Source organism: Camelus dromedarius, chromosome 12, assembly GCF_036321535.1.
Source record: "Camelus dromedarius isolate mCamDro1 chromosome 12, mCamDro1.pat, whole genome shotgun sequence".
Taxonomy (NCBI): domain Eukaryota; kingdom Metazoa; phylum Chordata; class Mammalia; order Artiodactyla; family Camelidae; genus Camelus; species Camelus dromedarius.
In genome coordinates this window covers 39,079,180-39,093,572 of record NC_087447.1, presented here as the reverse complement: position 1 = coordinate 39,093,572, position 14,393 = coordinate 39,079,180, and the positions used below count along the sequence as shown (strand labels likewise).

Below are 14,393 nucleotides of genomic sequence, written 5' to 3'. Positions count from 1 at the left end.
AGATCCCCACTTTTTGAACTGTTTTAGTACTTTGAGGCAGGGGCTATTTTATAGTAGTGGAGTTGAGCACTAAGGGTGTGGCTGTGGTGTCAGGACTGGAAGAGATTCATCCTCAATCTGGAGAAATGTTTCTCCAAGTTGATTAAGAAGGATGATTGGGAAGAGCCTCTAGTTTCTCAGACCCCCATCTTTGAGAATTGGGAAGGCGTTGGAAAGGCTGGTTAGAGGGCTGAAAGTGCCTAAATCACTTAAATTTATAACAATCTCTTTTCCAGTGTCCCAGCTCTTTCCAATTATAGAAGAAACTAGGAGGGTTTTGTTTTTTTAGGGGCCATCACTTGCTGGAGTCGAAGATTAAGAATTTTAGTGGTCTTCCTTTTAGATGACTCATCTAGAATGTAAGAGAGGAAGTTTGTCACATTAACTAAATCTGGAGTGGACAGTTTCCTGTTTCATCCTGGCCCTTTTTACTAGAAGAGAAATGTCCTGGTTCAGCCCATTAATAAGCATAGAATTAAAAGCTACCCAGGTGGAATCAACAGCTGAAGGAAGACCAGAATTTTCTTTAAAAATCATCCGAGGTCAATTATAGCAGTCATGAACAGATTCATCAGATTTTTTTGTGTGTGCAAACCTGAATTTTGCTATAATCAAAAGGCCTTGGGAAAACCCTAGGAATTGCTCCATGAAGTTCCCTAGTAATTGTCCAAGCCTGATCATATAATAAGTTAGCAGGCTGGTCTCCCAGTTGCAATTCTAGAGACTTTTCAGGATTTTCCTAATTAGCAGTTTTCATCCAGTGCTAGGCCTGGCCTTTACCAACAAGCCTATGAACTAACTGATGTAAGTCAGAGAAATAGGTTGACAAGTTTGAATAACTAGATTAAATTCCTCAGCAAATCTATGAAGATCTTCAGTTACTTTGGGAAAATTTTTCACTATGGCTCGCAGTTCAGCCTTAGTCCAGGAAATACAAGAAATTCAAGGGTTAGCCTCTGGATCCTCGGAAAGCTCAATTTTAACAGGACAGGTTCTGATAAGTTCAGAGGAAAAGGGCATGGGGAGGGTTTCAGACAAATAGGGAAGTTTGGTGAGAGAATTAGTAAGGAGGAGCTGAGGGTCTAGAGGAGGTGTAGGCAGTACAGAAGGGAAGGAGGAAGATGGCCCTGGAGGTGAAGCCTGAGCATAGGGAGCCAAGGAAGAGGAGCACGAGGCTTCCAAAGCCATTTTATCTTTCTTTAATTGTTTGTTTGCCTCAGTTAATCTTAAAATCCTATTTTGCACAGAGGCAATTTTAGGGTCCTGGTGCTATTTGGAGGCCTCAAAATATCAATCAAAATAGGTATTTCACTCAGTTTTGGAAATCTCAGAGCTATGGTAGTCCAATTTGGTTTTAAGAAAATTGAGTTTCAGGATTATTTCCCTATAAGGGCAACTGATATTCTAAACTATCTTTGGTTAAGTCAGTCCATTTTGTTAGAAATGCACATAAGGAAGGACAAATGAATGAAGTTATATTCTATTAAACACATTCTATTCCTTGTAATTGGGGTCCAGACTAGGAATATGACCATTGGCTTTGGTATAGGCAAATGCTTTTGCATTCAAGTTTCAGACCGCTTTCTGCCTCTTGCTGAGCATTTCATTTCCTTTCCTGAAATGAAGAGGACAACAGTATATAGCTAGTGATGACTTGGGGACCTGGTACTTTGATAACATTAAAAGATAATTTCAAAACATCAGAATGTGAAACATCTAGTTAAACACACATTTTGTGTTGTTCTTAGTCATGATCAATTTAAATATATCGGTGTTACTCGTAACCAAAAGACATTTTTATAACAAGGGAGAAATACTTAACTTCATTTATTTAGAATCAATAGAAACAGAATTATTAAAAGAGCTCTAAATTGAATAAAAGTAGAATCAAAATAATCAATTAAAATTGCAGCTATCATAGCTATCAACAGATTACATGTAAAGTTTGGTAATATTAGAAATATTGGCACTTAATTGTAGTAGAGCTTGAAAATATTAGCAGCATGTAATATTGTGGCCCTACTCTGTCTAGAGCAGTGCTTTGATCATATTTGTTTTCACTGAGGTTTAGCTTTAATTAATACATCCACATCAGCTTTGTCTGCTTCTCCAAGACTTTTTTGATGGCTCTCAATGAGTACATTGTCTTCCTTTTTTCGGGGTCTCTGGGAACCACCATCTCTGTGGGCTATAGAAGCTCCCAGGGCAACAAAATTGTGCACATCCTGCAGCTTCTTCCGTAGCCATTCCACTCTTTCCATTGAGTTCAGATGTTTGCCCAGATTATGCATAAACTGTATTTCACTCACAGATCTCTTCCTGGAGGGAACAGAATCAGAGAGGATCACTCCACTTAGCTGCCCTCTTCCAAATCATAAAGCCAACCTTAAAAATCCAATTCCCATGCCCTCACCATGCAAGGCTACAGTACTCACTTAATAGGCTTCCCATCAGATCTTGCAAGAAAACAAATCGCAAACATGACAACCATTATTTTAGCCATGTCTTTTGCAGACATCATCTTCACTAAAAGAAAAAGCAAAATGGAGGTTTTTTAAAAATATTTGTAATATTTCAAATGATACAATTCTATTTGTAGTAGTTTATATTTATAACCATATAACTTTGCACAGAGTGTGACAGTAACTAATTGGATTGGTTTTCATGAGAGACTTTTGGAATCAACCTCTTTATTTCACAGATACATTAGTACTTTTACTAATTATATTATACGTACACATAATTGGACTTAGAAATTAGATTAGTTTTACTTTCTTAGGTATCTTTTTGAGAGTTCTTGCTCAAGTTTTAATATATGAATGTTAAGCTACATGAGGAATCAAAAAGCTTGCTTTTGAGAATTTCTTCCCACATTTTGTGTTAGTCATGACTAAATGCTCATATTTTGCTTGAAAATGGCGACTTCTCTTAACTAGGTAAATTGTCAACACTTAATTTACTTAGAAAATCTCTTTTTCGTAAGTAAACTTCATTCAGGAACTGCAGTGACAACCATAAATACCATAATAGGTTCTGATTTAGAGATGTTTATGAATTTACATACACTTCTCTTACCATTAAAAAGAATGTATCAAAACATTTAAATATCATCTAATTAATTACTTGTTATGTGAACCTAGAGCTTGGCTCCAGATAAAATGCTTGCCTGTATCTTTTCAGCTTATTTTATTAACAACTTTATTTGAGTATAATTTTTACTACTTTCTTCTTTTGCTTATAAAGCTTTTCATCTCAAAATAGAATAGTCTTTAATTAATCTGCATTTTAACAATTGTAAAGCCTATTACCATAGAAATGCCTTTTCTTAATACTTAATGTTCTCCATTTTAACATACACATAGGGTGGCTATGTAAAGAGAAACTGCATCATTTAAAAGTAGCATAAGAAACATTATAATCTATTTATTTTTACTGTGCAATATAAAGCTATTGAAGGAGCCAGAAAGAAATATTCTTCATTTTTGGTTTATGTTAGAAATAATCACTGTAGCTAGAAGACAGGAGCATTGGTGTCTCACTCTAGCTTTGTCACATTCAGCTACTGTCTCTGCCTTGCTTTCTTGTTCTTAATAGAGAGATGAGCATCTTACCAGAATGTCATTAAAAAGCTGAAAAACAGTTGTAAAACATCCTTAAAATTCATGTATAGTTCTCAGAATAGAAAATTATAAAAGGCCTTATGTAAAGGGAATAAATATTCAGCAGTAAAATTGAGTTTTTCCAACTACAGTACACAGATTGAGCTCTCTATGAGGATATTCTGCAGGAAAAATAGAATTTTAACTCAACATAATGAATTTATGTTGGTTATTTAAATCAGAATTATTCATTCCTCATTAGACTGTTACACTTCAAAATTTTAGTAACATATCATGCCAAATTTTAATTATTTTTCATGTCATCTCAGATGAGTTTTAAAAAAGCAAGGTATTACAAAAGACTTTAATCACAAAAATAAATGATTTAACAGTATTTTAGTAGCATAAATTTATTTTGCATTGTGGCATTTTTGTATTAAATATAATTTAAACCCTCCCTTAACATTTTACCTTGAACAAACAGCATGACATTAGCAGAAAATGATACACATTAAATAATTGCTTGATCATAAAAAAAGAACTCATTTAAAATTTAAAAGAGAAAATAAAGATTACTCACCACACAATGTCTTAGGACACGATTTTCTTTCAGGTGTATTAGCAGCTGATGCCACTCAAAGTTGAGTAAGCCTGAGAAAGCTGATGAATTAAGCTGTGGACCCTTAGATGTGACTTTTATATATAGGTCTTCCACACACCAAGAGGAGCTTTTTTGTCAGAGATGACGTCACTTCCAATTCTCTGAATTTTAACTATAGGATCAGAGCAGTACACACACCCATGGGGCGGTGCTCATTCATCTTAAATTTTAGATAATTGGATATTAAAAGGAAAACAGTGCGGGGCTGGGAAAGGGTTTATGCAAAGATTTCTAACAAACAGTGAACTGTAATTCTGACTGCATTAAAGAAGTTATATTACAAAAAAAGACTGATTTCAAAGATTTATAGTAAAGTCATCATCTTCTTTGAAAGTAAAATCTGAAAATAAGTATATTTGTTATAACCATAATATTGGCACAATTGTGATGAAGATTATAATTAATCATATTACATTATGCTTACTTTACAACCAATCCATATCATTCCTGATCATCTTGCAAAAAATATGCTTTTCTTAAAGTGTTAAAAATATTTTGAGAACATACTCTTAGTACATAATTTTAAAGGCTTCAAAAGTGAAATTACTTTAAAATTTCTTTCAACTTACATTTTATTTATGCACTCTAATTTGCAATAAAAAACATCTGAAAAGCAGTAACTGTATGCCAGACTTTACATATATTATCCCACTAAGTCTTCACAGCAATCCTTTAAAGTAAATACTATAATTAGCCCCATTTTTACATGAAGAAACTGAGGTTTGGAAAGTGCAGAAGACGGAGTTCAACAAAGGTCTTTATGACTCCAGAGCCAATTTGATTCTTACTATCTCGGTTTCCCCTTAGAAATGGAGCCCTTCTTTGAACCCCAGTCACCTTGACTCTAATTTGCCTAACCCTTTGCAACCTCTTTGCCCAGGAGTGGAGTCTTGTCTCTCATGCTCTCCACCTGGTGATGGAGGGCCTGCTCTAAAACCTAATGGAGGCAAGATGCTGCCACCTGTCTAATTTCAAATATTGCTCCAGCCTGGTCCCTGTCTTTCAGCCCCAAACCCTTTGAATCCCCTTGGTATATCTAGGGTTCAATTAGGCAGCTTGCCTTCCAACTGAAGTACCAGAATTGGACCAGTACTCTGAGCTCTGCTCCTATCTAGGCTTCATGTTTTCCTCTTTCCTGCTAATTCTTGCCAAGGTTTGACTTTACATCAAGAAGAGCTGGTCTAAATTTAACATACCTGTACAGAGGCTGTGCGAATGAAAGATATGTGTTAGTGCTGCTCTGGGAAATCCTCTACATCAGGCAAACCTCATTTGGAGTATTGTTCCAGGCTACATTTCAGAAGTGTTAGAGACAAACTGAAACATGTCTGAAGGATATGTCTGGTGAAAATGTTGGTAAACATGGCATATCAGGAGGAGCTGAAAGAAACTGAAAAAGAAAAGTCTTGGAAAAGAAAACACTTGGGTTGATGATATGGCTGTTTTTAATTCTTTATAGGGCTACCATAAGGAAGAAGGAATATTTTCTGTGGTTTAAGAAGGAATTACTAGGGGGGAGGATATAGCTCAGTGGTAGAGTGTGTGCTTAGCAAGCACAAGGTCTCGGGTTCACTCCCCAGTATCTCCATTAAAAATAAATAAATAAATCCCCCCCAAATTAATTTAAAAATTAAAAAAGAAACTGCAATAAATTTTTTTTAAAAAAAGAAGGAAGTACTGAGTCCAATAGCTAAAAATTACAGGGAAGCAGATTTGGGCTCAACTTGGATATAATAATTGTCAAAATAAGGAAGCAACTACCTTCCTAAGTAGTCCTTCTAAGTAGTGAGCTCCCCATCACTGGGAGTATTCAAGTAGAAGCTAGGTGAGAATTTATCAGGGACATTATAGAAATTCATACATAGCAGAGGGTTAAACTAAATAACCAAGGGGTTCTTTTTGACTAAAAAAAAATCTACTGTTTTGATCTTTTAAAAGTCCCCTTCTCATACAAAGTCTAAACCTGAAGTTTCTGTACCATTTTTTGTTATACTGTGTTAAGAAGAAGGAGAACTGCAAAAAGAAATGGTTTTATAAACACATTTTATATTGTTATTATAAAGCCATGTTTAACATTTTAATTTGGAGATTTTTTACCCCCTTCTTAGGGTAAGTCTGACATAACTGACAGCCTTCCAGGAGCGATGCAATTAGTGCTTTCACTGTCTTCCTCCTATTACACTTATTTAAGAATAAATTTTCATATTGAAGACAAACACATTATTAACTACTTTTACATGAAAATGAACAGATGTTTATTCACTCAGAAAATGCATTGAGTATATACTAGATATTTGCCAGAGGCTGTGTTAATCACTCGATGATTGAGACATGATCCTTGCCCTCAAATTTGACACATAAATTGGAATGTAAGGTGCTAGGTGTTACAATTTCTATATGAACAAAGGCTTATAAAAAGCACAGAGGAAGAAGTGACTAAATTTCCCTGGAGCTGTTGGAAACTGTTGTACTGAGAAGCTGAAGTGTTCTCAAGGATGAACGTAGTTTTCCACAAGAGAAGGTGAGAAAGGACGAGAGGGAACAAAGCGTGTCCAAAGGCATGGAGGCAATGAAGACTGAATATGTGCTAGTGGAAGGAGAGGGGAGATGGGTAATGACCCTAAAAAGTAAGTGTGGTACAAATTAAGGAAGGCTTCTCTGTGTGTATGCCAAGGAACCGTACCACCTAGTCCTCTCTAAACTCATGTGTGCATTAGTAACATTTTTGTGTCCTTCAGATTTTGTAAAGTACTAATTTGACCTTCCCACAAAGAGATAGTGCTGCCAAGATTTGGCACACAGTTTATCTGCACCATCAGCCTCTGGGACTGCAGACGTTAGATAGAAGGAAACCATTTAGGAATAAGAGGGCTAGGGGCTATGTGGGCTCAAGAGGCTGGTGTCACAGTGACAGAGAAGAGCTGAGCACAACTTTTTGCTTTGAAAAAGCTCAGCCTTTCTCAGCACTCTCAAGTTCTCTGAAGCTAGGGTCAAACAACCCACTGCTTCCTTCACATTTGGGAAGGTTAAAGGGCCGTGTGTTATTTCCTCTTGCATTATGGGAGGTTTAATTTGAGACTGACACTTTTTCCTTCTGTTTGTTCAACAGGAATTAGGATAGCTTTGGGGACTTAACACCAAGAAGAAACTTCCAGGGTCAGGAAATCCAGCTGTCACTCTCCTAATTCCCTATTTTGTTCACAGATTGGATGGTGGATTATCTTAGGAGTTGACTTACAATTTTGCTTTAAGCTCTCATGTGGAATATTGAAGTACTGAATTTTTCTTGATTGGTCAGAAAAAACTTTCCTCCCTCCTGTTCACCAGCCCCCAGACTTTTCTGTTGTTACAATGAGCAAAAAAGCATTAAAGGATAGCACATAATAACTGTTGAATTTTCCAAGTGTTTTTTGGTAATACTCAGTTCTTACTTTTCTTCCTCCATAATCTTATATTGATAGATATTGTGAGTGTGGTTCTCTAATGGGCAGCATTTAATAAGCCATTGATCTCTTTGTATGTATGAGCTGTTATAAACCCTGGGATCCATTATACCTGAGTAGCCCTTCAAAGATGAAATATGTAGCTACCTTCACAAATAAATATTATTTGCTGCTTTTTGTCTATTGTATCAATGAGCATCCATCCCTGCATGTGTTTACAGCCTTCTCCATGTTTACGTGGAATGGAGGAGTGTTAAGATGACAAGCACTGTTTTCACCATCAGAAAGAGGCATCTCTACAGGTGGGAACTGAGGGTAAATAATAAGATATTGGATGCCAGGGATGAGAAAGGCTTTCTAAATACAGCAAGGAATGTCTCTGTCTTGTCACAACGTAAACCAGGGTGCCACTTGGAGAAGACTTAGGATCTGTATTGACTGAAAAGATTTCTAGTTATGCAAATGCCTCTGTAATGTTCTTATGACATAGGTAAGGAATGAACAAGTCCTTGAGTGTCCCTCATTCAAAACCTCCTGAGATTTAATCTCTTTCTACCCTCTGTTTCTTAAAGAAATAGTGGCGGCGGGGGGGGGGGGGGGGAGGAGTAGGCTAAATTGAGAGTATTCATTTTTATTTTGGAACCATAAGGATATTGGACAGCTATAGCAATTTAATGAAGAAGTGAAGAAGTCTCACATTTTTAGTGACCCTTTTCAGTGGGCTGACCAGACCACTGATGTCACCATTGGTTCTAAATATTCTTTTTTTAAGAAGACACTAATGAACTTACCTACAACACAGAAAAAGACTCACAGACATAGTAAACAAACCTATAGTTAAAGAGGGGAAAGGGGGTGGGAAGGGGTAAATTGGGAGTTCGAGATTTGCAAATTTTAACTACTATATATAAAATAGATAAAAAACAGACTTCTGTATAGCATAGGGAACTATATTCAATATCTTGTAGTAATCTATAATGAAAAAGAATATGAAAAAGAATGTATGTATATGACTGAAACATTATGCTGTACACCAGAATTTGACACACTGTAACTAACGATACTTCAAAAAATAATAATAAATATTATTTTTTATTGTCTCATAAATGTACTCATACTTTTCAGACAAAGTGTTTTCATTCGGAGTTCAGATAATATGTTCTCCTCAGTTAATGTGAATTTTCAGTTGGAATGCATAGCTTCTTAGTTTTGCTCCATTCTCCCTTTACCCTCAGTAGATATCATATGCAGCTTATGATACCAAAAGAAAACAAAATACATCTTTCACATCCCTTCCCAATAGTCAACTGTAGCCAACAGGCTGTGTACCTTGATTCTTTCTTTGTGTTTTAAAATAGTGTGAGGGAAAAAAAATCCAGGACAAGGGGTATTGATTTTCCATTAGTGAAGTTCTAAGTCAAACGATGTGGTCTGAGTTTAGGAATGCCAACAGGGCCTTCTGAATTACTGTTTCAATCCAATGTAGTAAAGATCTGTTGAGCTCCTAAAATCAGCCAGTCAAAGAAACAGTAGCAATTTCCCCTGCTCATAATTTTCTGCCTGATGTTTGTTTTCATGTGATTTTTTTTTAAGTTTGAGCATCTTAACTTTTTAAATCTCAAATTCCACATCACAAAGTAGAATACTGCCTTCCCTCCTTTGAGTTATGAGCTTTCAGATATGAACTATCACATATGAAAGTGTTCTGCATGTAAATGGCATTCAAAACATGCATGTTAAATCTAAATCTGCCCTTTCCCATCCTCTCACATGGGTCCACATCACACCAGTAGTCCCCAGTAATAAACATGGAGAGAATTGAGCTTCAGGGCCCAGTCTGAGCTCTGTCTCCAAGACCTGCCAGCCCAGACCCCTGAAGTGCAAACAACTCTGAGGCAGTAGGTAGTTATGATGTTCATAAATTTCATTCTGAATTTTCTAATTGCACAAGAAATTATAAAATTTAAATTAAAACTAAGTATACCTTTGTATAGTGGGAGCCTAATTCCCCACTCTAAGTGTGCACTGGGTAGAGTGACTTCTTCCAAAGAATACAGTATGCAAAGGGGAAAGGGAGTAGCTTTATAGAGAAACCTGACAAATGCTGCTCCAGCCAGGTGATCAAGGTCAGTATCAACAGTGATAAGTCATGATAGAAGGTACCCTAGATATTATGTAATGAAAGTAGCACTCTTCCTCTGTGATTTTCCTCCCCCAAACCCATATCCCCAGTCTAATCATGAGATAAACAAGAGGTAAATTCCAACTGAGGGGCATCCTACAATATACCTGACTAGCACTCTTCAAAACTGTCAAGTCAGCAAAAATAAGGAAAGTCTGAGGAACTATCACAGCCAAGAGGAGCCTAAGGAGACATGACAACTAAGTGTAATATAGTTTCCTAGATGAGATCCTACAAGGAAAAGGACATTAGGTAAGAACTAAGGAAATATGAATCAATTATAGTCTTTAATTAATAACAATGTATCAATATTGACTCATTAATTATAACAAATGTACCATACTAATATAATATGTTAATGGTATGGGAGCCTGTGTGTAGGGGTGGATATATGGGTATGCTCTGTGCTATCTGGTCAAACTTTTTGTAAATATAAAACTCTTCTAAAAAATGAAGTCTATTAATTTTTAAAAGTTCATAGATATGGTAAGCCAAGATAAATAAATGACTGGAAATTTCAGAAACAAAAAAGTTTAGGAATTAAATTGAGAATTAGAGAGGTGACTTGAGAGAGGAAAATTCAGTCAAATAAGATTATTTTGATCATCTAATCCACTTTCCACAGCACTTTATATTATGCTTTTTTTTTTTTTTTTGGTTCTCATAGTATCTGTTAGGTAAATGTTATTTCTATCTATCTTTTAAGTGAGAAGTTAAAGCTTGGACTTAGGAAATTACTGGTTCAAGTTTATTCAGCTAGTGAGGGAACAAGGTCTGAATTTAAATCTACATCTATTTTATCTATGGCTTTTTCTTCAGTGTCAGACTGCAGAGAATAAAGGTAAATAGAATGGAGGCAGGGGATTCAATCCAGAACATATCTGCTAAGGTTGAGGCCACATGTTATATAGGATTATAGAGAGGGTCAGACATAGACCTTGACCTTGAGGCATTTATGTGCTGGCAGGGGAGAGAGACAATATGATTTACAATAATACCAGGTCCATTGGAGTTGGGAGGAGAGGCAGATGTGACTATTTAATGTGCACACAACCTCATTCCTGCTGGAGGTAAACAGTTTCAAGGTCAGACTCCTACACTTATATGCAATCTCCGCAGATTGGAAGATTACTTCTTTTTACCTCAGGGAACACTGAAGGACAGGCATCTTGCTTTCTTTTCAGGTGTAAATGAGATGACACACTCAAACGATAAAGCTGACAATCTTTCATCTGGTATAAACGTTTCTGCCTATAGTTTTTCAACTGTAAGTGCTTTCCTTGCCACTAAATAGTTTAGCTGGCAATCTGATTTTAAGCTTGGATTCAGCAAAATACTCATACCTTTCATTAGTCAGAGTGGAATAATATAATAGTTACTTTTATAGAGCACTTACTATACACCAGAGACTATTCTAAGTACTTTATAAACATTATATCTTTAATCTTTACAACAATCCTAAAGTGGAACTATTTTAACTCCTATTTTACAACTGAGGAATCTGAAACATAAAATAAGTTTAAAACTTGTCCAGGGTTATCAAACTATAGTGGCAGAGACATCATTTGAACAGAGGAGTGTGACTCCAGAATGCATCTTATAATCATTATGGTATATTGTCCGCCTACCCTCCCTAACACATATACTGAAACAGTATATTAAAGCGTGTTCACTTATACTGTAGATTATAGGTGAGGAAATAGTTTCTCTGGTCTCTAAAACTATTTTGATCTTTTCAAGTTCCCCAAGAGCTAGTTAGCAGGGGCATAAAAATTCTTAATTTGATTTCGTTTAAAAATGAGTTCAAGTACACACACATCTATTCCTGGAATGCAAAGATGGCTTACTCTGTAAAAATCAATCATTGTACAATATCACATTAACAGAATGAAGGGGGTAAAAGCCACAAGATCAGTTGGTGCAGAAAAAGCATTTGACAAAATTCAATACCCTTTCATGATAAAAACATTCAACAAACTAGGATTAGAAGGAAACTACCTCAACATAATAAAGGCTACATATGAAAAACCCACAGCTTACATTATACTCAATGAAGAAAGACAGAAAGCCTTTTCTCTAAGAATAGGAACAACATAAAGAAGTCAACTTTTGCCACTTCTATTCAACATAGTACTGGAAGTCCTAGCCAGAGCAATTAGGAAAGAAAAAAGAAATAAATGGCATCCAGTTTGGAAAAGAAGAAGTAAAATTATCTGTTCACAGACAACATGATCATATATGTATAAAATCCTAAAGATTATACACACACACACACACACAAACCTGTTAGAGCTAATAAATGAATTCAACAAAGTTGCAGGCTACAAAATCAACACACAAACACCAGTCACATTTATTTATACTAATAATGAACAATCCCTCTTAAATTAAGAAAGCAATTCCATTTATAATAGCATTAAAAATAATAAAATGTTTAAAAGTAAATTTAATCAAAGGAGGAATAGCGCTCGTTCACTGGGTCTCCCCTCTGCAACCGAGAGGCCAGCAGGACAGAGGGGGAGCTTCCGAGGCTCAGACCTGCCCCAAGCACCCTTGACTGACAGAACTAAGTTAAACGGGCACAACGGGTCCCCACGACACCCAGCCCAAGATGCAAGCCGGCAGCTGGGGCCGGGACAGGCTGCCTGAGCCGGGCGGAGGACTGGGGTGGCTGCACTGAGGCAGCCACGGGGGACTGCAGGGGGCTGCACGCCATGGCTGGGAGGGGATACGGAGCAGAACAACCTCGTTCCCCCATAAATTGCAAAAAAAACCAAAGCAACGAGTCTGGTGTGCCCAGGGGGAGGGGTGCCATAGCCTTTGTCTCAGACCCACGGCGCCATTACTGGCGCTTCTCACGAGAAGAGAGGTGGGGTGCAGCCACAGCCGCTATCTCCTTCTGTGCTCATCGCCTGGGCAAGGGTGGGGCCGAGCACTGAATCCGCACCCGGGGGGCTCTGCAACCTCCTAGGCAGGACTGAGACTTGTTTACAGCCCGAGGCAGATAGGATCCTTCTGCTCTGGCACCTCAGATAACTCACGCCGCCAAGACAAACAAGGAGCTGAGATTTGGCGCAGAGCAGGGGTGGGGCTGTTCCACGGTCTTCCCCGAGCCCACCTACGGAGTGCTGACCCGAGACGGAGCGGGCAGCTGCACAGAGCAGTGGAGCAACTGGCACCAGGAGAGGCGGGCCGCAACCCACCTTCCTGGCAGGAAAGCAGCACCTGACCATGGTGCTGGGAGGGGGTGCAATCCGCCCACCTGCCTCTCCCGAGAGCAGCATCTGACTGTGGCATCAGGAGGTGGAGTGGCCCACCTGCCCACCGGCCACAGTGCCAGAGAGATATGAGCAATATGAAGAAGCAAAGGAACCACTCCCAATTAAAATATCAAGAGAAATCCCCTGAAAGCACGATCAAGGAAATAGACATTGATGGCCTGCTAGATCAAGATTTCAAAAAAGGACTGATCAAAGTACTGAAGGAACTAAAAGAAATAGTGTTTAGAGATACAAAATATGTCAAAAATGAAATAGAAGCTATAAAGAAGAACCATGTAGAATTAGTAAACTCATTTGCTGAGATGAGAGCTGACCTAAAGGCTGTGCAAAGCAGGCTAGATAATGCAGAGGAACAAATAAGTGACCTAGAAGACAGGACAACAAAAAGCGCCCAATCAGAACAGCTGAGAGAAAAACAAATAAAAAACAATGAAAACAATAAAAGGGACCCGTGGGATAACATAAAGCATGCCAATCTACACATAATAGGGGTTCCAGAAGTGGGAGAAAGAATAAAGGGGATTGAAAAGGTATTTGAAGAAATCATGACTGAAAACTTCCCAAACCTAAAGAATCAGATATCCAAGTACAGGAGGCTCAGAGGGTCCCAAACAGGAAGAACCCAAACAGACCCACACCAAGACACCGCATAATCAAGATGGCCAGAGTCAAGGATAAAGAAATGATCCTGAAGGCAGCAAGAGAAAAACAAAGACTGAGTTACGATGGAACCCCCATAAGGCTTTCAGCTGATTTCTCTACACAAACACTAAAGGCCAGGAGGGAGTGGCAAGATATATTCAAAGTCCTGAATGAAAAAAAGATGCAGCCTAGGATATTCTATCCAGCAAGGCTATCCTTTAGAATAGAAGGAGAGATAAAGAACTTCACAGAGAAGCAAAAACTAAAAGAGTTTAGCAACACTAAACCCAAGCTAAAAGAAATATTGACAGGTCTACTATAAATAGAAAAGAAGCAAGATGCTACAAAAATGAAAACTCATAACTGGAAAGGTGATAACTACCATGAATTACAAATAGAATAAACACAAAATTGTAAAAGAAGACATCTAAATCATTAAGAGTGGGAGAGGGAAGCAAGGAAAGCCACTGTGGAAAACAGTATGGAGATTCCTCAAAAGACTAGGAATAGACTTACCATATGACCCAGGAATCCCGCTCCTGGGCC

The 14,393-nt window shown here is 37.6% G+C and overlaps 1 protein-coding gene across 1 annotated transcript in view; it reads right to left on the bottom strand.

The window, feature by feature from the left end:
• Window positions 1-1,802: 1,802 nt before the first annotated feature.
• PTH (parathyroid hormone) overlaps window positions 1,803-14,393 on the bottom strand; it is a 96,247-nt gene continuing 83,656 nt past the window's right edge. Inside the window, exons 3-5 of the mRNA XM_064492558.1 lie at window positions 4,219-4,411; window positions 2,475-2,565; window positions 1,803-2,358 (exon numbers count right to left, since the gene is read on the bottom strand). Of these exons, the coding sequence (XP_064348628.1) occupies window positions 2,097-2,358; window positions 2,475-2,560 (348 nt within the window). The 5' untranslated portion in view covers window positions 2,561-2,565; window positions 4,219-4,411 and the 3' untranslated portion in view covers window positions 1,803-2,096. The remainder of the gene's footprint in view (window positions 2,359-2,474; window positions 2,566-4,218; window positions 4,412-14,393) is intronic.